Here is a 25,880-nt window from a genome sequence, read left to right on the forward strand (position 1 = left end):
CTGCCTTGTTCAGGGGCAGAATGACAGATTTTTACCTTGTCAGCTCGGGGATTCCATCTTGCAACCTTTCGGTTACTAGTCCAATGCTCTAACCACTAGGCTACCTGCCACCCATTGAATGAAGTCAATGGAATGGCATCAAACACGTCAAAGACATGGTTTCCATGCGTTTGATACCATTCCATTGACTCCATTCCACCCATTATTATGAGCCGTCCTCCCCTTAGCAGCCTCCACTGGTTCCAATTCATCCCGAAGGTGTTAGATGGGGTTGAGGTCAGGGCTCTGTGCAGGCCAGTCAAGTTGTTCCACTCGACAAACCATATGTATAAACCTCGCTTCGTACACAGTGGCATTGTCATGCTGAAACAGGAAAAAGCCTTAGCTAAACTGTTGCCAAAGTCAGAAGCACAGAATCATCTAGAATGTCATAGTATGCTGTAGTGTTAAGATTTCCCTTCACTGAAACTAAGGGGCCTAGCCCAAACCATGAAAAACAGCCCCAGACTATTATTCATCCTCCACCAAACTTTACAGTTGGCACTATGCATTGGGGCAGGTAGCGTTCTCCCGGCATCCGCCAAAGCCAGATTAGTCCGTCGGTCTGCCAGATGGTGAAGCGTGATTCATCATTACAGAGAACACCATTTTCACTGGTCCAGAGTCCAATGGCGGTGAGCTTTACACCACTTCAGCTGATGCTTGGCATTGCACATGGTGATCTTAGGCTTGTGTGCGGCTACAATTGAACCAGAGAGCTCTAGTAGGGCAGAAATTTGACGAACTCACTTGTTGGAAAGGTGGCATCCTATGACGGTGTCACGTTGAAAGTCACTGAGCTCTTCAGCAAGGCCATTCTACTGCCAATGTTTGTCTACGGAGATTGCATGGCTGTGTGCTCAATTTAATACACCAACGGGTGTGGCTGAAATGGCCAAATCCACTAATTTACTTTGTATATAGTGTATTAGTCTGATTCATTCACCACCATATCTCAAGAGTAACAACATACAGATAACAGGTAATTTAGATAAAGCTGGTTTATTTTCTTGCATGGAAATCTGAAATAATTATTTCTTAAACAAACCCTTATGAAAAAAAGATTGCAGTTCCAGTGCAGTATGCTGCATCCAAAATACCACAGTTGACTGTAGTTACTGCACTTTTACTAGTTTAAAAACTGCAATCTTTTTTTGCAAGGGAAAATAGCACAATTCTAGTGTTGGCCTCTGGGTAAAGCTAAATCTCAGAACTCTTGAAAAACAATCTAAGTAATAAAAAAAACAAAACACATACATTGATAAGTCTGACACTGTATGCCAACGTACAGCTGAAATAAAATATTAACCATTGAAACAGTAAGGGACAACAAAGAATTCGGAAATGGGTCAAAATAAAGTCAGATGTCCAATACCCATTTCACATGCAAAGAAATAATTCATAAATGTATAATTCATATCTATAGGCTACGTTGAAGTTATTTTAAATCGAGCAATAGTGCATAAGTTTGCGCAAGGTGCCAATTTAGGCTACTGTTTGGGGGAGAAAAAAAAAAAATCTACAAAACATTAGGCTACTATTCAATAGGCCTAAATGTTCAATAAATAAATCAAGAAATGTTTAAGAAAAATGTAATTGTTCAAGAGAAAAAGGGACCTACACATTTTTCTATAGTTACAGGTTAGGGTCAGGTGCGGGTCTCAGATTTACTCATTACCACAGTCGGGTGGTTATAGATGGGTTATTAGCAATAGCGGATGAGTCCTTAGAAATTGCGGGTGAACAAAAACCTGACCCATCCTTCACTAGCGTACAGGCCACGTACTGCGTATTGCAGTACTAAATATACTGTGACAGTCCTATACTCTATGCACCATACACATTACTTACTGTGTGACAAAGAATAAAAAATGCAAAATCATGAATTAAATTCTGAATCACAATAAATATAAAGACAAGAGCACAGCGCCCACATGGAAAAACATGAAATATGGATACTTAACCAGTAAGATTGACTTCTCTAACATACAAAAAAGCAAACATCACAACTAAATATCTGAGAAATATTACAATTTACAAAATCTAGTTTGCCAATATTGAGGCTTTTGCAAACAATGTACTCTAAAGAATAACTCGTACTATATTACATCAATTTTATGAGGAAGGGAACATTTATTAACTTCCAGAACATTCTGGACTAGTTCAAAAGACAGGACAATATTTATTTGCAAATATGAAAATAGTTTCCCTCCCTTTAAAAAGGATCTTTCGCTCTTTTTCAATACTTATTTTTTTATGATCTTAAAACACATCATTATTAAGCCATTTAAAAATATGCATTTAACTGCAACCCTGATCCAAAATATGCATTTGAAACTTGAACATATCTACATCAAATCCTATTTGCTTACATTGAACAAACATTGGTACGGTTATACAAATCTTAATAGAATTACAGTAGAATGAAGCCTTTGGTGGCCTACATTTCAACCTCATTTGAACCTTTTAGCAAATCCATTCATTGACTTTAATCAAAAAGCAGAGATTATTTTAGCAAAAAAAAAGCAAGTATTAATAATTTTTACAAGAACTACATTAGGAGGGGTTAACTTACAATCAAAGCGCTGAACATCGTTATGTTCATATTTTTCTTTCATTTCAGAAAAGTAGTCCAATCTATCCTGTATCACTGTTGCAAGATGCCATACATTTTAGATTGTTGATTCTAGAATGATCAGTAGTAGCCGGTTCTGTCCCTGTAACCTACTAAACAACCGTTTGTACTGTAGCATTGCTTGCTTACGCCCTGCTGTCTGTGGTGAAGTGCTGAGCTCAGTGGCGCCCTCATGTTTTGGAGGAGCAGAGGGAGATCTGCTGCACCGTGCCCAGGTCTGTGAGCATCTGTCTGATACGGTGTTTGAGCTGAGGCAGCCGGGTCAACGGGTCAGGAGGCTCCAGTTCCCCTGTGTAGTCAAGCCAACTCTCCAACACTGCAGATAAATCGTCAGAAGGAGCAGGAGGTAGAAGAAAAGAAAAAGGGGAGACCGAAAGAGCAAGAAATAAGAGTTCTATAAACCTTACATCCATGAGAAATGTATCTTTCTTCGACAGGATTTTTTTTTTGTATCTTTATAAAGAAGAATCTGTGTGGCGTAAGTCTCACCATCCAGCTCTTTCTCAATGAGGTCCATCCTGTGTGTGACTTGGTTCTGCATGGCCTCTATGTGATCCAAAAGGTTGATCTGCCACTGATGATGCAGCACATTGTCTTTTTCTGGGTCTGGCTTTATGTCTGGGCTGGGCTCAGCCTCTTCAGTCTTCACTTCACTCTCCCAACCCACATACAGCTTCTTATACAGATCCAGACCCTGGAAAAAGAACAAAACATGCCATCACATGGAAACTGGTTTGTCATAAATCCAGCTACTTTAGCTTGCATCTCTTCACCACTTGTTTCTCACTACTTTCTCACTATACAATCATTTTAGAGAAAGAGTACAAACCTTGTCTGGTTGTAGGGTAACGGGGTGAATCTTGGCCCGGTCCTGCAGCAGGGAGCTGGGGTACAGTTTGGCTCTGTCTGGGTCCAGTGGGCCACCATAGCGTTGCTCCAGCTCAAGCAGGTTCTCTGTGCTCCTCAGGCTGTCCTCCAGCTCAGAGCCTCCCCGTGTCTCCACCACCAGCCTCTGTTCCACTGCTGGGTAGTACGCTCGCGGTTTCTGGTAGCAGTGCTCACTGCTGATGTAGGAAGCGTTTGAGTCCTGGAAGGATGTTGGGCTCATCTGAACCCTTTTGGCCTTCCCAGAGGGGGCGGAGACTGACATTGCCTTCAGTGCGTCGCCCACCTCTCTGTCGTTGGCTGCAGGTGAAGGGGCCCTGCTGGTCGCCATACTGCGGCTCATACCAAGCTCCTCCTCCTGCTTCCAGGGCTGGCGCCACAGCTTCAGGTCAGAGTGTGTCTGAGTCCTGTAGAGGACGATAGAGAGAGGTGAGGGCTAATTCACAGCCACTGAAGATGGATCATTCAAGAACCAAAATCACACCCAAAATGGTGAAACATTACTTATTTGGGAAGTATTTGCAGTAACTTCCATAGCACTCACTGGAGGATGCTCATCTTAAGCTGCAGGCCGTTGAGCACCTCATAGACATGGTGAACGTCACCCAGGAGCTGGTGAGTGGCTGTTAACTTCTTCCTGTTCTGGTGGGAGTAGTTCTCATCCAGGAAAGACAGGCCATACATGTGACCACTGCTCAGCCAATCCCTGTCGTACCAGTAACGCTGGCTCGGTCTCTGGGCTGAGAGAACAGGCAAGATACACGTTCGTGTACACTGTCAAAGAACGGAAACCCATTGGAGATCTAATACTACATTGAGGTGTTTACAGTGTGATTACCTGGTGGGTCTCTGCAAATGTAGCAGTTATAAGTGTCAGGCACATTGTGCTCAAAGAGGCCCATGCAGGTGCCATGCTGCCAGCACAGACATTCATCACACTAGGAGAGGGACAGGACATTGTCACTGCATAATCATATGTGAAATGGCAAAAACACGTGAAAAACAAAAAGCAACAAAACAGTGTTGTGTTAAAGGTTCTTCTGTGACTAAAAGTGAGTCTCGGTGAGCCTCACCTGAATCATGAAATCATTCTCCTCCTCCACCTCACAGACACAGCGCACCATGTCAGAGCCCTTGGTCACCATGGATACATTCTGTTCTGACATGGGAGTGGTCACATCCAGCTCCGCCTCCATGTACCCATCACTCCACTCAGCGCTGACTGTGGACCAATCACTTTCATCTATTCAGAGGGTCGAAAGCAAAACCATGTTTAGTTGACAAAATTGTCTGATTTTGAGTGGACCCAAAACAAATATGCCAAGCATTTGAAGTTTGACACTCAGGCTAACATTTTAAAAGATTTTAAATTAGCTGATTATTATAGGAGAACACCAGTGCCCTAAAACATGATGATACCACTTCAAGCCTGAGTGGAGAGGAAGGAGGATAGTGAATAATAGCTAGCCTGAATAAAGCAAAAAGGACAGAGTGAGGAGTATAAAGAAGATGTAAGGTCTTGGTACCCACCGTCCTCTTGCACCTGATCTGTGATGTGTTCTGGGCTTGAGTCGTAAGATAACTTGTGTTTGTGCAAGAGGGAGAATTTGGATACCAGATTCGGATTGGACTGAGTAGAGTTAAGTAAGGAGATGCCTATGTTCTCCTCACCATTCGTATTCTCTGTCAGGGGGAAAGCATATGCAGGTTTGAGACTGGGTCAGTACATTCAAAGCTCATGTGGAATACTGAATCATCTGGAACATTAACTGAGCATTACATAGCAAATATATTTTTTGTTAGAATGTGGCCAGCTTTCTAAAGGCAGACAGATTTAGGCAAATCAGATTCCACTAAAGAAGTACTGTCAACTGATAAAGGCAGACTCCAGACACACTCATTCTGTCAACAACAACATTTTACCTGACTTGGACCTCCCGGTCTTCTTCATTTTCTTCTGTTTATTGAGGATGAAGTCTCTTTCCGTCTTCTCTCTAATCTTTTCCCCTGAAGTAAACAAAAGAACTGAGTAAGCAAAGCAGGGATATAAAAAGTAGTTCAACACCCAAGTTGATATTCTCAGTCAAGAGCGATGGTAAAATTGGAGATAAAATGTCCCTCACCTGTTTCACTGGCACTCCATTCTCTTTCTTCATGGGGTCTGCTGTTGATTTGCTGGTTCTCCTTCCTTTTCTCACTCAGTGATCTCCGACGATGACGGTTCATCCCATTAGCAGCCTGTCTGTCACCCAGGGGAGAGTCTGTGGTACAGTGGAGCAATGCACAGAAGAGGAGATAAAATGTGATGCATCTGGTGTTCATGCATGGATATACAGCACACAAGCAACTGGGTCAGTTAATAATGTACAGTTGAAGTTGGAAGTTTACATACACCTTAGACAAATACATTTCAACTCAGGATTAAATGTCAGGAATTGTGAAAAACTAGTAAAAATTCCCTGCCTGTCAGAATAATAGCAGAGAGAATGCTTTATTTCAGCTTTTATTTCTTTCATCACATTCCCAGTGGGCAGAAGTTTCCATACACACAATTAGTATTTGGTAGCATTGCCTTTAAATTGTTTAACTTGGGTCAAATATTTCAGGTAGCCTTCCACAAGCTTCCCACCATAAATTGGGTGAATTTTGGCCCATTCCTCCTCACAGAGCTGGTGTTACGGAGTCAGGTTTGTAGGCCTCCTTGCTCACACACGCTTTTTCAGTTCTGCCCACAGATTTTCTAGGATTGGGGTCAGGGCTTTGCGATTGTTGTCCTTAAGCCATTTTGACAACTTTGGAAGTATGCTTGGGGTCATTATCCATTTGGAAGACCCATTTGCGACCAAGCTTCAACTTCCTGACTGATGTCTTGAGATGTTGCTTCAATATATCCATATAATTGTCCTTCCTCATGATGCCATCTATTTTGTGAAGTGCACCAGTCCCTCCTGCAGCAAACATGATGCTGCCACCCCCGTGCTTCACGGTTGGGATGGTGTTGTTCGCTTGCAAGCCTCCCCCTTTTTCCTCCAAACATAACAATGGCCATTATGGCCAAACAGTTCTATTTCATCAGACCAGTTTCTCCAAAAAAGTACAATCTTTGTCCTTATGTGCAGTTGCCAACTGTAGTCTGGCTTTTTTATGGCGGTTTTGGAGCAGTAGCTTCTTCCTTGCTGAGCGGCCTTTCAGGTTATGTCGATATAGGACTCGCTTTACTGTGGATATAGATACTTTTGTACCGGTTTCCTCCAGCATCTTTACAAGGTCCTTTGCTGTTGTTCTGGGATTGATTTGCATTTTTCGCACCAAAGTACGTTCATCTCTAGGAGACAGAACGCATCTCCTTCCTGAGCGGTATGACGGCTGCGTGGTCCCATGGTGTTTATACTTGCGTACTATTGTTTGTACAGAAGAACATGGTACCCTCAGGCGCTTGGAAATTGCTCCCAAGGATGAACCAGACTTGTGGAGGTCTACAATTATTTTTCTGAGGTATTGGCTGATTTCTTTAGATTTTTCATGATGTCAAGCAAAGAGGCACTGAGTTTGAAGGTAGGCCTTGAAATACATCCACAGGTACACCTCCAATTGACTCAAATGATTCAATAAGCCTATCAGAAGGTTCTAAAGCCATGACATCCTTTTCTGGAATTTTCTAAGCTCTTTAAAAAGGCACAGTCAACTTAGTGTATGTAAACTTCAGGCCCACTGGCATTGTGATACAGCGAATTATAAGTGAAATAATCTGTCTGTAAACAATTGTTGGAAAAGTTACTTGTGTCATGCACAAAGTAGATGTCCTAACCGACTTGCCAAAACTATAGTTTGTTAACAAGAAATTTGTGGAGTGGTTGAAAAACGAGTTTTAAGGACCCCAACCTAAGTGTATGTAAACTTCCCGACTTCAACAGTAACTGTGGTATGAGGTTTGTTGATCCCTGGGGCGGAGTGCTACTACTCACGTATAGAACCTGACATGGTGCGTCTCCTCCTGGGTGTCTCCTGAGAGCCAACCTGCTTCTCTGAGGCTCGGGTTTGCATGCTGCACTCAGAGGCGTGCTCGCTGTCTGCATGGTAGTACTTGACGTGGTAGTGCAGGAGAGAGGCCTTCCGGAAGGACTTCAGGCAGCCAGGGGCCTTGCACTTGAAGGGGTTGTGGTCCAGTTCAATGGAGAGGATTGGGGGCGGCTGGTTTTTGATGACTCGATACACTAAGGTAGAGATACAAGGAACAACATGTCATTTAATGGAAGTTGTGTGTGTGTGTGTGTGTGTGTGTGTGTGTGTGTGATAATGAGGCTGTACTCACATGGCTCTCTGCTGTACTTGTGGGTGGTAGGCAGATGGACTTGGCGTTTCAATATTGATTCTGTAAAGAGACATACAATATATCAACTGTAGCTTTTTTGGCAGAGTTGACAGATATAAAAATAAGTTTCATCTCACATCTCAATGTAAGAGCTGGGCCTGTATTCATAAAGCGCCTCGGTCTGAGTGCTGATCTAGGATCAGGTCCCCCCTGTTCATGTTATGGTACTCATTATTATCTAAAAAGCTAAATGTATGCTAGATCAGCACTCTGACCCGTATTCAAATAGTCAGAAGTTGTTAGGACAGCTCAAGAAGTCTCCTAAATACCCACCTTTTGTCTTGTCTTATTTATGAGCATATTCATCTCCATCTTATTTACCTATATCTGATGGGGCTTCGATACCAGCGTCTGTGGGTGTCTGGGTGTTCGTCTGGTCTGGAGTTAATGCTGGGGACGCTGGGACGGAATCTGATCCTGCTTGCTGAGACTGGCTGTTTCTGTCTGGAGAGGGAAGGGCAGAGAGGACAGGAGTTATAAACGAAGGACACACAGGGCTTTGAATGTCAGTAACAAGCAACAAGTCATAGATTAGATGCAGACCCTTACTTGTGTCTGGCCGTCTCCTCTTTGGTGGTGGCATTTGTACAAGAGACACCCTCCTCTTCCTCAGTTCACGTTGACTTTCTGTATACAACAAGAACCGAAAGGTCAGTGAGACAGACATTATTCTCCCCTCATTGTTGACTTCATCCACTTAACCATCAAGCAACAAGATACTGAACCTGTCCTAATACGCTCTAAGCAACGATTCAATTTAACTTTCTGGTTCTTCACAAAAGCGAAGCCATAAGCCAAGCTATCATCTTTCCTTTCCCATTAAGACTTAAGCACAACCATGGGACACTTTCAATTTCAATCTAATGATTCTGAAATGTTTAAGGAGTTTTCCATTGTTTCACTGTCAAAGCCTTACAGTAACTTCCATACCTTCAGAGGGTCGGTACCGGTTTCCCCTGGGCTGCTGGGGACTCTGTCCCGATGCACACTCTTCTTTCGTCTTCCCCTGCTGTTTGGTACTGCGCATCACTCGCTCCCCTTCTACATTCACATCTTCCTTTTTAGTTTGGACAACCTGCCCATTTTCTTTGGCTTGTGGCCCTTCCCTCTTCCCTCCTCCTGCCCCCTTTTCCCCCTCTTCGCCGTTTAGGTTCCCTTTCTGTCCACAGGTCTCAAAGTTGCCATTCAGCGTTTTTTCCTCTCCGTCTTCTCTTCTCTCCTTTTCCTCTCCGTTGCTCTCTCCATCCAGGTCTGAAGAGCCGCTTTTGGATTCGTCGCTCAGGACTTTCCCGTTCTCCTCTTTTCCACTGCTCTGCTCACTTTGAGTTCGGTCCCTCTCCCTGGCCTTCCCATTCTATTCACATTGAGACATAAAACTGTAAGGTAACCCCGTCAACCATCCTCTTACACCATGAACTAACAATCACATGGAGCTCTCACCTCTTTCTTATATGGCTTTACTTTAGTTGCCTTAAGAGTCTTGACTACTCCATCGAAAAACTTCACAGTGTAGGAAGCTGAAGAGAGAACAAACGTGGTCAGAATGTTTACCCAATGTAACTAGAATGTAATGCATTTCTGATTGAACAATTGATTCTGTCCAGTGGAAGTGTAGGACCGACCATCTCTTTTGACTTCCAGAACCTTAGCAGGATAGTAGCGGCAGTCTACCCAACAGGCCAAGACTTTCTCATTCACCCGAAACACCTGGAAGGGAAAGAAAAGTTAAACACTCATCTGATATTCAAAGTCATGAAGTTCAACCAGACTGTATGTGGTCGTTGTCTAATCATAGGCTTTCTGCGTTAACGTCTGGATATCGTCTAAGGCAGGTATTCCCAAACTGGGGTACGCACAATGCCGTCGGGGGTACGCAAAAAAATAAAAAATATCCAATTTTCAAACAGTACATTTATATTTTCCAATGGGGCTATACATTTGGGTGAGGTCCCCCCCCTCGCCTGAATAGCCTCGTTTCACTGCCCAAAATAAAATTAAGCCATCTAGTGTTCAGCAAAATAACAATGTCAAATACAGGTAGCCTAGTCAAATAATTAACATCCAATCACATTAACCGTTACACCCTCGCGGGAAACCTTCACTCTTGCGCAGACATTTAGAAACAAAACATGACAATTAGAAAATTAAGCCACGGAAGTTTGAGCAAGATTTTAAGACGACTTTCGAGTAGTAAGACTTACATAAAAGCAACATATACCATTAATAAGAAGGGGCTAGAAGCGTCTTATATTGTGAGCTACCGAGTGGCTAAGACAGGCAAGCCCCATACTATTGTGGAGGATTTAATTCTTCCTGCTACCAGGAAGAGGCCCAAAAAACTATACAGACTATGCCTTCATCAAACAACACTGTTTCACAACGCATCAGTAACATGGCAGGAGATGTTTTGAAATAATTACTGCTTCGCATACAAGGCAGTAAATGATATGCGTTACAGCTGGATTAGTCAGACGTGGCGGGCCTGACAGCTCCTGGTATATGTCCGTTACATTTATGGGGGGGGGGGGGTCAATTAAGGACGATATCCCCTTCTGCAAACCACCAGAAACCAGGACAACATGAATGGGTATTTTTAAAGTAATGGACAGCTTTGTGACATCAAATGGACTTGTGGTCAAGATGTGTTGGTATTTGTACTGATTGCTCAAAAGCCATGACAGGGAGAGATAGTGGAGCTGTAATGCACGTGCAAGCAGTTGCTCCCGACACCACTTGGGTACAATGCAGCATCTACCGAGAGGCTCTTGCTGTCAAGGGAATGCCTGACTGCTTGAAAGACGTTTTGGACACTACAGTGAAAATGGTTACATTTTTTTAAAGCAAGGCTCCTGAACTCTCGTGTATTTTCTGCATTATTCAATGACATGGGCAGCGACCACGTAACACTTTCACAACATACGCTGGTTATCAAGGGGCAAAGTATTTTGAATTGAGAAACGAGCTGAACCTCTCTAGGGGGTGTGGGACGCTACTGTCCCACCTGGCCAACATCCAGTGAAATTGCAGAGCGCCAAATTCAAAAACAGAAATACTCATTATAAAAATTCATAACAACATACAAGTGTTATACATCAGTTTAAAGATTAACTTCTTGTTAATCCAACCACGGTGTCAAAAAGGCTTTACGGCGTAACCATACCATGCGATTATCTGAGAACAACGCCCAGCAGACAAAGCATTACAAACAGTTACCAGCCAAGTAAAGGAGTTAGTCAGAAATAGTGATAAAATTAATCACTTACCTTTGATGATCTTTGTATGGTTGCACTCACAAGACTCCCATTTACTCAATAAATGTTTGTTTTGTTCGATAAAGTCCCTCTTTATATCCAAAAACCTCCGTTTTGTTCACGCGTTTTGTTCAGTAATCCACAGGCTCAAAGGCAGTCACAACAGACAGACGAAAAATCCGAAAGTATCAGTAAAGTTCGTAGAAACATGTCAAACGATGTTTATAATCAATCTCAGGTTGTTTTTAGTCATAATCAATAACATTTCAACCGGACAAAAGCTTCGTCAATATAAAAGGAAAACAAGAAAGGTGTGCTCTCGGTTGCGTGCATGAAAAACCTCTGGGACACTGAATGGTCCACTCATTCAAAGTGGTCTTACTCCCTCATTTTTCAGAATACAAGCCTGCAACAATTTCTAAAGACTGTTGACGTCTAGTGGAAGCCATAGAAAGTTCAATTTGAGTCCTAAGTCAATGGATAGTGTAATGGCATTCAATAGAATGCTACAAAAATAAAAAAAATCCTTCCTGGATGGATTTTTATCAGGTTTTCACCTGCCATATCTGTTTTGCTATACTCAGACATTATTTTAACAGTTTTGGAAACTTTAGAGTGTTTTCTATCCAAATCTACCAATTATAGCAGGCAGTTTACTTTGGGCACGCTTTTCATCCAGAGGTGAAAATAGTGCCCCCTACCCTAATGAAGTTAAAGTTCTCTTTACTAAGCATCATTTTCACTTGTCTGACAGCTTGCGTGATGATGAGTTTCTCACAAGACTGGCTTATCTGGGTGATTTTTTTCCTCACCTGAATGATCTGAATCTAGGATTACAGGGACTCTCCGCAACTATATTCAATGTACAAAATTGAGGCTATGATTAAGTTGGAGCGGTTTTCTGTCTGCATTAACAAGGACAACAGACAGGTCTTTCCATCATTGTATGATTTGTGTGCAAATTAACAAGCTTACGGACAATGTCAAATGTGATATAGCGAAGCACCTAAGTGAGCTGGGTGCGCAATTACGCAGGACCTTCCCCGAAACGGACGACACAATCAACTGGATTTGTTAACCCTTTCATGCCCTGCCTCCAGTCCACTTACCAATATCTGATCAAGAGAGCCTCATCGAAATTGCAACAAGTGATTCTGTGAATTTGATTTTAAATCTGAAGCCACTGCCAGATTTCTGGATAGGGCTGCGCTCAGAGTTTATTGCCTTGGCAAATCGCGCTGTTAAGACACTGATGCCCTTTGCAACCCCATACCTATGTGAGAGTGGATTCTCGGCCCTCACGAGCATGAAAAGTACAGGCAGACTATGTGTGGAAAAATTTAAGACGGAGACTCTCTCCAATACAACCCAACATTGCAGAGTTATGTGCATCCTTTGAAGCACACCCTTCTCATTAACCTGTGGTGAGTTATTCACAATTTTTGATGAACAACTAAGGTTTTATATGTAAGATGGCTAAATAAAAGAGCAAAATTATTGATTACTATTATATTATCATTTGTGTCCTGGTCCTATAAGAGCTCTTTGTCACTTCCCACGAGCCGGGTTGTGACAAACTCACTCATTCTTATGTTTAATAAATGTATTGTATAGTGTGTGTGGCAGGCTTACAATGATGGCAAAAAACAACATTTGAGAGTGCGCTGTCCCCGGTGCTAGAAGGGGTACGCAGCTGGAGGTTGAATGTTTGAAGGGGTACGGGACTATAAAAAAGATTTGGGAACAACTGGTCTAGGGTAACAACATATGTCAGAGTACTAGTCCCTCACCGGGCTGGGCCGTTTGTCCTGCAGACCCGCTCTCCTCAACTGGATCCTGTCCAGGGGCCTCAGGTAGGGGCTGGTCCAGTCAAACCACTCGTCATAGCGGTGGCTCCACTGACGGTAGTGGATCAGAACCTTCTCGTCCTCATAGTCTATCTTCTCTATGCTGGCCTGGTACCTGAGCAGTAGAGAGTTAGGATGTTCAATAAGACCGATCATGGTTTACAAGAACAATAGGACATGAACATTAGAAACCTGGCCAGACAGTTGGAAATGACACTGACCAGTTCTTCAGGTTGTCACGAGCCTCCAGTTGTGCTCCCACCTCAAAGGTGATCCCTCTTCTGTCGGGAGGAGTCTTGGTCATTATGGACACATTCAAGGCCTACCTGTAGAACAGCAGAAGAACATCAAAACAAGAGACTAGCATTATGTCAAATCTCCACATGAACTGGCCATGACAACTGCAGGAAGCTCATTGCCACACCAGCACATTGTATAATTTCAACAGGAAAACAAAAACAGTCTGGAGTTATGAAGACACCCCATCTTTGAAGCACCATTTGCTGACATCACTCAACTGAAAACGTACTATACGTCTGTTGATCATCCAAGTCACTAGGGCCAATTCAGAAATCAACAGGTGTCTGACTAATGGTTGAAATCAGTTCTGCATGTACTGCCATCCAGCACCCCAATCTAGCAGAGCATCCATCTCCCTGGTCCTTCAGTCTCAGTAAACCTGCTGACTGGTGTCTCGTAATTACATAGAACTACTAATAGTGATGGAACAGTTCACCAATACGCATCGGTCCCTGATTCAAATGTTTAAGATGGGAGTGCATCAATTAATCCTTAGCTCCAGGATTAACATCCGCTGGCTAGCGGAGCTGGAGGCTGGTTCAACATGTTGACTTTATTTTGGACGCATTATTTGATGTAATTTATTATTATCGTATTATAATAAAATATGGTAATGTTTTCACTGTTTGAACTCATGGATTTGCAATCTTCGGACTACCTAACGTTTCAAAGATATTTAAATGGAGGTATGTTGAAGTTAACGTGATTAGTAGAGATTGATGTTGCTAGCTTTTGGGGTGATTAACGTTAAATCACTTAACGTGTCCCTATTTCCCTAAACCACTGTTCTGTTTTCCAGTTTGGCTTCACAGCTTCAAGTGTAATTTCTCTTGACTATATCGCCTTTCATTTTTCTACTTTTTAGTTGTTTTGTTTGGATAACCTGATTGGAATAGATTTTATTCAGTCCCGGTACTCAGAAGTTCCTGTCCAAAACAAAGATGGATAAAAGTTGAGTAGTCAACTAAACGTTAGCTAGCCGGTTAGCTGCATCTTTAGTGCCCAGTTGCATACTGCTGTCCAGGCCCTTCCTGGACTTCCGTAACGGAAAGCACTCTTTGTGGGGGAGCCTGTAGACCTGTCGCCGGGAAGACATTTCTGAAACTCCACTGCCTCTTTTGCCGAGGTGAAGGAGAGCTGCTCACCATTGAAAGTAAGTTGCAGGGTGGCAGAAAAGAGGGTATGCCCTACGAGTACAATTCCCTCTGGACATCTGCAAATGCTTTTCTTCGCTGATTTGTGAAGGTACTGTAGTCCGCATAACAAGGTATGGTTCTCCAGGCATCTTGGATGGTCGCATTCTTTCTTGCTTTACAGGCTCCTTGTAGAATGTTGTCTTGGTATCTGAAAACATTGAAGACCATGGTCTGGGGGTTGTCCTTTGCATTTTGGTTGTAGACCCTGTGGACCCGTTCCATTTGAATCGTAGTACCACCAAGTGACGGAATCCATTTGGGAAGGATTTCTTGCAGGAAAGCAATTGCATCACCTCCCTCCCGTTTTGTAGCAATCCCAGAGACCCTCACGTTGTGTCTGTGTTGATCCTCAAACGACGCCATTTTGAACCGCATCTTCTCAAGTTCCAAAGTCCAGAGGTTCACATCCCTTTTTAGACCCCTTGCCTCAGTCTGAATGCGATCCACCTTTTCTATTAGCGCTCGAACTGATCCTATGTGGGTGTCCAACTTATCTTGCAAGGTAGCAACTTGTTCCCTTACTCCTTGAATTGCTGCACCAACAGCACGTTGAACCACCGCCTCCATCCGGTCTTGTTGTTCAGCTAAAGCTAGCGAAATGGCATTGCTAAAGCTAGCATCAGTAGTAACTTGTAGCGTTGAGGTTGCCATTTTGGTAGGCGAACCCATTTGTTCTTGACCCCAGACATTTCCACCGACTTTTAAACTAGAAAGTATAAATAGTTGAAGTAGATAACCTGAATACAATATAGAATGAGGAATTGTCAGCAGGAGCTTCAGAGTCTTCTGACCATTGCGCTTGTAGGTCATGTGACCTTCCTATCATGTGCTTTCGTGTGCAAAATGACAGTTGTGTACAGTGCATTCAGAAAGTATTCAGACACCTTCACTTTTTCACATTACAGCCTTATTCTGAAATTGATGTTTTTTTCCCCCACTCATTAATCTACACACAATAACAATGTAAAAACTGGTTTAGAACGTTTTGCAGATTAATTAAAAAAAAAAAACTGAAATATTACATTTACATAAGTATGCAGACCCTTTACTCAGTACTTTGTTGAAGCACCTTTGGCAGCGATTACAGCCTGTCTTCTTGGGTATGACACCAAGCTTGGCACACCTGTATTTGGGGAGTTTCTCCCATTCTTCTCCACAGATCCTCTCAAGCTCTGTTAGGTTGGATGGGAAGCGTTGCTGCAGAGCTATTTCAGGTCCATCTAGAGATGTTTGATCGGGTTCAAGTCTGGGCTCTGGCTGGGCCACTCAAGGACATTCAAAGACTTGCGTTATCTTGGTTGTGTGCTTAGAGTCGTTGTCCTGCTGTAAGGTGAACCTTCGCTCTAGTCTCAAGTCCTGAGCGCTCTGGATAAGGTTTTCATCAAGGATCTCTCTGTACTTTGCGCCGTTCATCTTTCCACTCGATCCTGAAGTCCCTGCCTCTGAAAAACATCCCCACAGCATGATGCTGCCAACACCATGCTTCACCGTAGGATGGTGCCAGGTTTCCTCCAGACATGATGCTTGGCATTCAGGCCAAAGAGTTCAATCTTAGCATCATCAAATCAGAGAATCTTGTTTCTCATGGTCAGAGTCCTTCAGGTGCCTTTTGGCAAACTCCAAGCGGGCTGTCATGTGCCTTTTAATGAGGAGTATCTTCTGTCTGGCCACTCTATGATAAAGGCCTGATTGGTAGAGTGCTGCAGAGACGGTTGTCCTTCTGGAAGGTTCTCCCATCTCCACAGAAGAACTCTGGAGCTCTGTCAGAGCGGCCACCGGGTTCTTGGTCACCTCCCTGACCAAGGCCCTTCTCCCCCAATTGCTCAGTTTGGCCGGGCGGCCAGCTCTAGGAAAAGTCTAGGTGGTTCCAAACTTCTTCCAGATGGAGGCCACTGTGATCTTTGGGACCTTTAATGCTGCAGAAATGTTTTGGATGACACAATCCTGTCTTGGAGCTCTATGGACAATTCCTTCGACCTCATGGCTTGGTTTTTGCTCTGACACGCACTGTCAACTGTGGGACCTTATATAGACAGGTGTGTGCTTTTCCAAATCATTTCCAATCAATTGAATTTACCACAGGTGGACACCAATCAAGTTGTAGAAACATCAAGGATAATCAATGGAAACAGGATGCACTGGAGCTCAAATTTTGAGTCTCATAGCAAATGGTCTGAATACTTATGTAAATAAGGTATTTGCTATTTTTTATACATTTGCTAAAATGTATAAAACCTGTTTTCGCTTTGTCATTATGGGGTTCTGTGTGTAGATTGATGAGAAAAACATTAATTTAATCAATTTTAGAATAAGGCCATAACATAAAATGTGGAAAAAGTGAAGGGGTCCGAATACTTTCCGAATGCACTGTACATTCTTGTACATTTGAACAGCAGTAGGACAATATACCTTATGTTGTTAAGGCTCTAAAGCAATACTAGTTGCATGTCATCCTGGAGCATGGCCTGATGTAACTGCATTGACAGTCATTGATCTACAAGCGATGTTGCATGCTTGCCAAACAACCACAGGCAATATCAGTAGCCTAGTCAAACAGTGCCCAGTTTTCACATGCTGACCAAAGCAAGGTAGGCGGCCTGTTCCTGATCTTGCACATCTCAAATGCTAAAATGGCTTGGGTGGCTTTAGGTTGCGACTCTAATAAAGCCTATGTAATTCGCTAGGTTGTTATCTATGCGCTGTTGAAAATGGTGTTTTACTGGAATAAAAATGTGCTACTGGATACAATTCTGATTTGGATGTAGGCCATCTGCTGAACAGGGATTAAAATAGATGTTATTTTGATTGTTCAGGTTCACCAACAGCAATAGTTTCTTTAAAGTTAAATAAAGTCGTTTTTTATACATAGTGTAAAGTTGATAATTCCATAAAGAACAATCACTTTTGCGAAGCGCACTTCATGGCCGCAGTGAGAGGAGAAGAGAAGCTCTCCGTAAAAACTTTCAACCGGTCACAAACATTCGATTTTGAGATGGGGATGAAATCCAAAATTGTGCTATCTATATTCACTGCCCATGTCATAACTAATTTGTAAACAATAAATATTGATACATTACTAGCTCAAACACTTAATCTGACAAAATGACCAGTTCATTAGTGGGTGATGGTGATTTCAGAACCAAAGTGGGGAGACAAAACAACAAAAAATAATTCAGTATTTTCAATTTCTCCATTTCCTGCACTCATTTGAGATCGTTTCCTCACTGCCACGTATGGCTGCACGATATGGGCAAACAATCTAGGCCTTGTTTTTTACCAAATGTTGCCATTTTGATTTGACTTGAGATTTAGAGCAAAACACCTTGGTGAACTGTTGGAATCATGGAAATAGAATGATTATTCTAATTCTATAGTTAGAATATGTGGGCACAGTGTATAATAATGGGCACTGTGTTTGACATGACAACAAATTAAAATGCCAGGGAGGAGTTATTGTGGCAGGGTAGGAACCAAAGTGTTGATAAGTGTTTCCTATAATCTTTGGCTACATTGAATGTTCCCTTAGCTACTTCATGACGCTAACATACTTATGCTTTGCATATTCCTCTTTGATTTAGAAGATACGGTTGCACAAACATGCTGATTTAGGTTTACACCATCACTGGTATTATCCGGTTGTTTAGCTAGTTACCTTTGCTCTGACTCAGTACATTTATTAGCTAGCTAGCCAGCCAGCTAACTAACTAGCGATTAGCAGCGAACACGATTTAAGAATAACTTGGCAAGAAAATACCAACTATTTTTTGCAGATGTAACAAATAGTGTAATTATAAAACACTAGTGGATGTATATTAAAAAGCTAAGGGAAAAGAGCATTGTTTTCAACATTGTTGCATGTACAGCATTGACCATACAGACTGAGCGCAAGTGTTGTGGTCGAGGAACAAATGCACTCCTTGAGTGACAGGGGGCGGGGCTAGGTCTGTGTGGAAAGCGAGCAGAGAGAAATGACTCAAAGTAGCAAAGTAAACTATAAAAATGGACGTTACACATGCCGTTTCACATTTAACAAACCAAACACTCAAATACTGTTATAGAAGGTGAAGTAAAAACCCAAACCGGTCCGTGCATCAATACCGGTAGATACAGTATACTGCCCAGCCCTAGTGCATCGAATCGTACTGAATCATTTCAAACTAAAACGTATCGTTATTGTATGGTATCGGAGCCCATGTTTCTAGATAAGCATCTTGAAAGGGAAAGATGCACATTCCTAACTACTACCCCAATAGCAACTTTCTTCTCCAATTTTTAACAGCACAACACATAGGAATAGCTGTGATCAGCACTTTTACCCTCCAAAATAACACAGTACTCCCATGCTATTAGCTAAAGTGTAATTTGACACTGCTTACGCCTTGATCACACCTACAGAGTCATTGGGCAAAATGGTACACAGCATCATCTGGATGTGTGTGCAACAAAAGTTCAACAATCACCTCTTACTACCATTTCTGTCAAGCCGTCTACGCATAGGTTCGATAAATCCAACGTATGCACCACACAGAATGCACTGCAACCTCTGCAATGCAATGTTGCAAGGCAAACGCAGCATTCCATTGGAAATGAATGTACTTCTGGTGTATCAAAACACAATGACGCTGTCAGTGTGATCGAGGTGTTACTGGGGTTATAAGCAGAACTAAAGCATGCATTTGGCTGCGCTTGTCAGGTAGCCCAATTCTGATCTTTTTTCACTAATTGGTCTTTGGACCAATCAGATTAGCTCTGAAAACGATCGGATGTGAAAAGATCTGATGTGATTGGTCAAAAGTCAAATTATTGGAGGTCAACATTGGGCTGCCTGTATAAATGCAGCCTTATTGACTCATTTGAGTCTGGGAATGTCTGTCTGGGCTCAGATGATACTGTCAGCAGAGAACTAAAACAGCACTTATCGTTACTCTTCATTTCAGACTGAATACCCCATTCAACTGCTGCACCAAATCAAAATCATTTTCATTTCAAAGTCATCAAATCAAATATATTTTCCCAAAGATGCCGACTAGACCTTATTTCAGCAAGAGGAAGATGGTTGTGCAATCAGGCCATAAATAGTGGAGAATGCCAGCTGATAGGCTTCAACATCAACAACAAAAAAGAAAATCCTCCTCTCTCATGTCAGCAGGGAAATAGTTTAAACAATCCAATATAACATCTATAATGAAAAGCTACTTGGTTTAATTTTAGCATAAACAATACTTTCATAACACCCACAGTGGGTCTACTGACTGTTGGATTTCCTTTTTTCGGTACAACTGACACCTTCAGTTGGAGACCAATACTGTATAGCTAATTCTGACACTGATTTGAATGTGTGCATGAATGATGCTTAGCCATTTTAAGCATTGACATGACCGGAATAAAATTAATTTTGAGGAATAGAAAGTAACAACATTCTGCTAGTATTTATAAAGCAGCAAATCACTCAAACTGGCCATGATAGGCCTCTGTAGATTTTTATGACATGCGCAGCATTGAGTGATAGACAGAACATGCCTGACAAAAGTAACGCAAATGGCGCACAATGAGTTCCAATGTTGTTTACATTCTCAGAAACTCTAACAAAATTCATTTGGTGAGAAAAAAAAATTAAAAATGAAATTATACAGCGCATTTAAGATGACGTTAAATAGCGTGTTTTAATAAATCTGAGTTATCAAAAACAGCGACAGATCAGATTATATAATTATCTGACTCAACAAGCTCGCGGATGAAACGTGCGTGCAACGTCGACAGAACGGCCGCACTATTTTTTTTTTTCCTTTACAAATAACGCTTTCTTCACTAACGTTAAACTCATCACGTAATTATGTGAAACAGTGAAAACCATAATTATGTAAAAACAAAAAGCTAGTCTCAGCGTTTTGCTAATGCAGCTGCCCCCAATGTCGAATAAGCTCATTGGGTAGAAGCTGATGACAGATACGAAGATAGACATTTCATAGGACGCAGCCGCTGTCAATTAGCTATTTACTTTGCCCGGGCCTTGTAGACCTGCTTCTGCTGTACTGTCTAGTTGCGGAGTAAGCAATTAACCACGGCTCGGGAACACACAGAAAACTCTCCATATCTGAAGAAGAGTTGCAACATGCCGCAAACAAAAATCAATGCAATTCGATGCTTCACTTGAGTTGAGCAACTTTAACCTAAACAAATTATTTTGCTGTAACTAGCAAACGTTAGATTAGCTAACAATACTCCATCATGAAACAGGACATTCCGCACGCGTGCGGACAAGTTTAATATCCACAGAAGAATCATGTCTGCCACCAAAACACATGTCATTGTAGTTTAACATTTATATTATACATTGTGTAATACATATTTACATTACAAAGAAACTAGACGCTTACCTCGAGCTCCTTGTTGTTTCTTCTCGTGGATGAAGCCTACTTCACTTGCAAGTCCTTCCTTGGAGCAACGTGCTTCTCAGCCAACGCAGTTTGTTTCTCGTCCACACTCGGAGAGCTCGGCCTCCGTTACTAAGTAGCGAACCTCTGCGCGTGCGCAACTGCTATTCCCCCCTGTCTGCCTCCTAGCTCAAGAACAAGAAGTGGATCTAGAATGTTCGATTTCTTTCTATTATGAAATGTATCTTTTTGTAGAGAATTAAGATTTTTTCTAGGGAGGTTCACATTGCTTGCTCTAATTATTTTTGTCTCAGAGAAGAGAGAGATAGAAAATATAGGTTACACAGTAATGATGATCCATACATTTGTTTAGTTTACTTTTCTATTCCATTTTAATTCCCCTTTGTGCTAAAATATTCCACTGTACTACTGTACAGGCTTTGGTAGATGGCATGATGAACCTATCAAGACCTTAAGAAAAAGTATGTTTACCTTAGTCCTACACTTGAACTATAATGTTTTTTATGTCCTCTTTAATTGAAATTCAGTAGTCATAATTTGAGTAAGTTGTGTTTTACATTGTGCATGTACAGGTAACTGCCAAAATAAAGGAAATACTTGACTAAGTGAGGGATCTGGCGGCTCTGGTCATCAACCGAGTCAAGATCACTTTGAGTCAAAATGCAAACCGAGCTCTACAGCTAAAACATGACTTAAATAACGTAAGCCTATGCAACATGAACAATGAAATACAGTTCCCTAGCAATGAGGTTTGTGCAGTAGGCTATAGGTCCAATACGTCATCACTGCATATTGGCTATGCTTGAATTGCCCTGCCAATGTTGTTCTTCTCAGAACATTTTGACATTATATGTTAAAACATTTGGTAAATGATCACACTGGTAATAGATCATTTGTATATTACTTTTTACTGGACTGATGGCCTGCATCTCATGGTCAGTCTGAGGGGAAGGAGGGAGCAGCGGTGAGGCTGCCTCCACTCTCTCTGCCTCCACTGAGGAAAGGGGACAGTCTTCCAGCTATTGGTGAATTTCAAGTCGCACTGCATTATTTCTGCCTCACGCACCAATTCATGTTACTCCTATGACCAGAGAAAGTTAAAAAAGACACACACCACTAATAATAACAACGCAAGCTTATCGTAAAACTTTGCTATACTCATTCATTGCAGCTGCAGTGCTGGTTATGGAATAATAAATAAATAAATGTGTTGACAGTACTGAATAACAACTTAAACTTACTCATAAAAACAGCAGCTCTTTACTGTATTTGTTGAGTCTCTCTCTCCTCATGGTTTTAAAAGTTTTGAAATCTCACAGTATTAACTTTGCTATGCTCTCGAAACTTATTTTTACAGTGTATGGCTCAAGGAAACTACGGACAACAGTGATCTGAGCTATCGGATTGGCCAGCGGTAGGCCTTTAGGTGCACTTGATTTGCTCACTGGGCCTGCTGGGTAGGCAGAGTTCTACCTTCAGACACATGAAATGGTTAAATATGGGAACACTTTGCCTTCCCAACGCTCGGGCCGCTGAATCAAGTGCACCTACCACCAACAGTGTGAAGCTACACTGAACAAAAATATAAAGGCAACATGTAAAGTGTTGGTCCCATGTTTCCTGAGCTGAAATAAAAGATCACAGAAATGTTCCATTGGCACAAAGCTAATTTCTCTCAAATCTCTGTTAGTGAGCATTTCTCCTTTGCCAAAATAATCCATCCACCTGACAGGTGTGGCAAATCAAGAAGCTGATTAAACAGCATGATCATTACACAGTTGCACCTTGTGCTGGGGACAATAAAAGGCCACTAAAATGTGCAGTTTTGTCACACAACAATGCCACAGATGTCTCAAGTTGAGGGAGCTTGCAATTGGCATGCTTTCTGCAGTAATGTCCATCAGTGCTCTTGCCAGAAAATGTTAATGTTTAATTCTCTACCATAAGCCACCTTCAACGTAGTTTTAGAGAATTTGGCAGTACGTCCAACCATCACGACCAAAGACCATGTGTATGGCGCCGTGTGGGCGAGCAGTTTGCGTATGTCAACGTTGTGAGCAGAGTGCCCCGTGGTGGTGGGGTTATGGTATGGGCAGGCAGGCAGGCATAAGCTACAGACAACAAACACAATAGCCTTTTATTGATGGAATTTTGAATGCACAGAGATTTTGTGATGAGATTCTGAGGCCCATTGCCGTGCCATTCATCCGCCGCCATTGTCTCATGTTTCAGCATGATAATGCACAGCTCCATGTCGCAAGGATCTGTGTCCAATTCCTGGAAGCTGAAAATGTCCCAGTTCTTCCATGGCCTTCATATTCACCAGATATGTCACCCATTGAGCATGTTTGGGATGCTCTGGATTGACATGTACAACAAAGTGTTCCAGTTCCTGCCGATATCCAGCAACTTTGCACAGCCATTGAAGAGGAGTGGGACAACATTCCACAGACCACAATCAACAGCCTGATCAACTCTATGCGAAGTAGACGTGTCATGCTGAATGAGGCAAATGGTGGTCACACCAGATACTGACTGGTTTTCTGATCCACGCGCTACCTTTTTTTTTAAAGGTATCGTAAAATCTATAGATTAGGGCCTAATGAATTTATTTAAAATTGACTGATTTACTTATATGAACTGTAACTCAGCAACATCTTTGACATTTTTGCATATTGTGTTTATATTTTTCTTGAGTATAATAAAACATATTTTAAACACAAGGCTTTATCGTTGGGTTTTTTACAGAAATATTTGTTGATCGACCAGTCGGTGACCACTGCATTACCCATAAGAGTCACTGGTTGAAGGGGTCTTCTATACTGGGTAGTTTTGTTAAGAGCCCCAACGCTCAATCTGAACATTGACAAGTGTCTCTTGCGGTACGTTTCTTAACAGGGGGAATCCATATTTATGAACAGAACAACTATTTCTCTAAGGTTTTTCCACAATAAATGATATGAAAAATGTGTTTTAATAACTATGTTACTAATCTACTCCCGTCCCTCAAAATCGCACCCCCAATAATAAGAAACAGAATAACAATGAAAACATTAGGAATAACCCAAGTGTATTCTCAGCAATGCAAAGCACATGAATTGACCTTTCAGTTTTTGCTTCGAAGTGGACTTGTTTTGGGGCGCTGTTGTTTGAATCGCTGTCACCATGAACATTTTTTAAACGAACTTGTCTCAGCAGCGTACATAGGCCCTATTTGATGCAGACATGGTTGAAATGGCTTATTTTACCGGTATTACTTACAAAGCCAATCAGAGCGTTTTTTTTACCACGATAAATGATCGTCTGCTTTTTCAGTAGGCGCATACAGACATATTAGCACATTGTAACCCAAAGCCACCATGGTGCGCTCACATATGGAGCTCACCCAGTACTGATACTTTTGTAACCACCCCTATAATATATGCCAAGGTGCATTGAAGCAGTACTGGCGGCTCGAGGTGGCCCAACGCCCTATTCAGACACCTAGGTCTACATGTAAACAAATGATCTAACACTTCTGTCCACCAGAGAGCAGTATAGCTTTCATTTAATTAGAACAGATTTCCTTGCTAACACTACCAACTTTGCGATCATAAACCCCGGTTAAATCGTGCCAGGTCTTGTGGTGATGCTGATGGTTTATCGGCACTGGTGGTTTGTTTAGATAGCAGGTTAGGAGAATTAACGTTGTAGGTTAGGAGACTGAGTTTAAGGTTAGGAAAATTGTTAGGTTTAGCTAAAATGCTAAAGTTGTCAACAACTGTTATCCCTAACGCGACAACTAGATGGAGATGTAATCAGAGCTGCCAACTCTCACGCATTTGTCCCTCTTCTCACGATCACACCTCTTATATCTCTATATGGTACGTTAACGTTTCAACTGTGAAACACAACGTTTCGAAATCGGAACATCTGCGACTGCAATGTAACATCACGAGTGGAACCTCCATTGTCCTGTCATGCCACAGCACTGGGAACCACCGCACATTCAAGCAAATGATTGGTCTATACATTCTTCGTCTTCTTCTTCTTCTTCTGTGGGTTTTATGGCAGACTACAACCCCAAAAGGTGTATTGCCGCCACCAACTGGAAGGGTTGAAACCAAAACAAGATACAAATAAAATCCATACGTGATAGGGAAACTAACTTAATCCACCCAAATAAAAATGGTACATTGACAAAACAAAAGTCCCACTTTTTCCTTCTTTCCTCCATATCTCCCTTCTCAGGCTCTAGGGCTTGTGACTATATTCCATGTAACTCCTTCGCCAATAAATCTTTCAGCCCCAGGAACCGTTCCACCACTTCCACAATGATTTCTATATTCCTGGACCTTCTCTCCACCTTGGCAGTGCCATCTATCACCATAGCTATTATGTACACCTTCTTAACCTTTAAAATGTCAGGATGCTGCTGGTGAAAGGCAACCCCTGCAGCCTGCAGTGAAGGCCTATCCACCACCATGGACTCTTCAAGTGCAGCATTCAAACCCTCAACCCTTTTAACAGCTACTGCATATGATATGCTTTGGATAGCCCTGACTTCGGACGCCTCATTCTCTTTCACCCTTGTGGGGTATTCGAAAGACGTGTCTTCATGGTTCCCACCACAATTACAACATGTCACATTTTCATCACTTCTATAACACTTAATATTATCTTTTTCACAACTTGGACATCTCGGGCTTCTCCCTTCTGCAAACACTTGAAACATGACCAAAAGCTTTACAATGATCACACTGCGTTGGTCTTGGGATAAATACTCTGACTCTGTAGTTTATATATCCTAACTGCACTTGAGTTCAGCCGACGTGCATCAATCACTCCAGGAATATTTTTCATCTCTTCAACATGACTAGAAACGATATGTGGTTAAGGTGTAGGGGCAGATTTGTCAACATGTCTTCAGGAGATTTTATTATTAATTTAATACATTTAGTCTGATCAGTAGAACAATTCT

The 25,880-nt window shown here is 42.0% G+C and overlaps 1 protein-coding gene across 2 annotated transcripts; it reads right to left on the minus strand.

Annotated features, from left to right (window-relative positions):
• Positions 1-1,024: 1,024 nt before the first annotated feature.
• Positions 1,025-21,030, minus strand: phf20b (PHD finger protein 20, b). 2 transcript variants are annotated; one of them, XM_029719501.1, is made up of 19 exons: positions 20,903-21,030; positions 13,251-13,355; positions 12,973-13,144; positions 9,554-9,638; positions 9,372-9,448; positions 8,862-9,285; positions 8,481-8,558; positions 8,253-8,375; positions 7,872-7,931; positions 7,525-7,773; positions 5,683-5,820; positions 5,483-5,566; positions 5,090-5,242; positions 4,633-4,802; positions 4,398-4,497; positions 4,104-4,299; positions 3,504-3,966; positions 3,164-3,368; positions 1,025-2,990 (listed from the first exon to the last, which is right to left on the minus strand). In XM_029719501.1, exons 2-19 carry the CDS (start codon positions 13,331-13,333, stop codon positions 2,845-2,847), a joined length of 3,006 nt encoding a protein of 1,001 aa, XP_029575361.1. In that variant the 5' UTR covers positions 13,334-13,355; positions 20,903-21,030; the 3' UTR covers positions 1,025-2,844. The 2 variants fall into 2 exon arrangements, with proteins under 2 accessions (XP_029575361.1, XP_029575360.1); XM_029719500.1 differs by having other exon boundaries at positions 8,475-8,558.
• Positions 21,031-25,880: the final 4,850 nt, after the last annotated feature.

Source organism: Salmo trutta, chromosome 28 (genome assembly GCF_901001165.1).
Source record: "Salmo trutta chromosome 28, fSalTru1.1, whole genome shotgun sequence".
Classification (NCBI taxonomy): Eukaryota; Metazoa; Chordata; class Actinopteri; order Salmoniformes; family Salmonidae; genus Salmo; species Salmo trutta.

Excerpts from the sequence above, each read along its gene's own strand:
- phf20b (XM_029719500.1), bottom strand. The coding sequence starts at position 13,333 with ATGACCAAGACTCCTCCCGACAGAAGAGGGATCACCTTTGAGGTGGGA. Across the intron at positions 9,449-9,553 it reads TCTGGAAGTCAAAAGAGATG|CTTCCTACACTGTGAAGTTT; the intron begins GTCGGTCCTACA and ends TTCTCTCTTCAG. Across the intron at positions 4,803-5,089 it reads AGATCAGGTGCAAGAGGACG|ATGAAAGTGATTGGTCCACA; the intron begins GTGGGTACCAAG and ends CCCTCTGAATAG.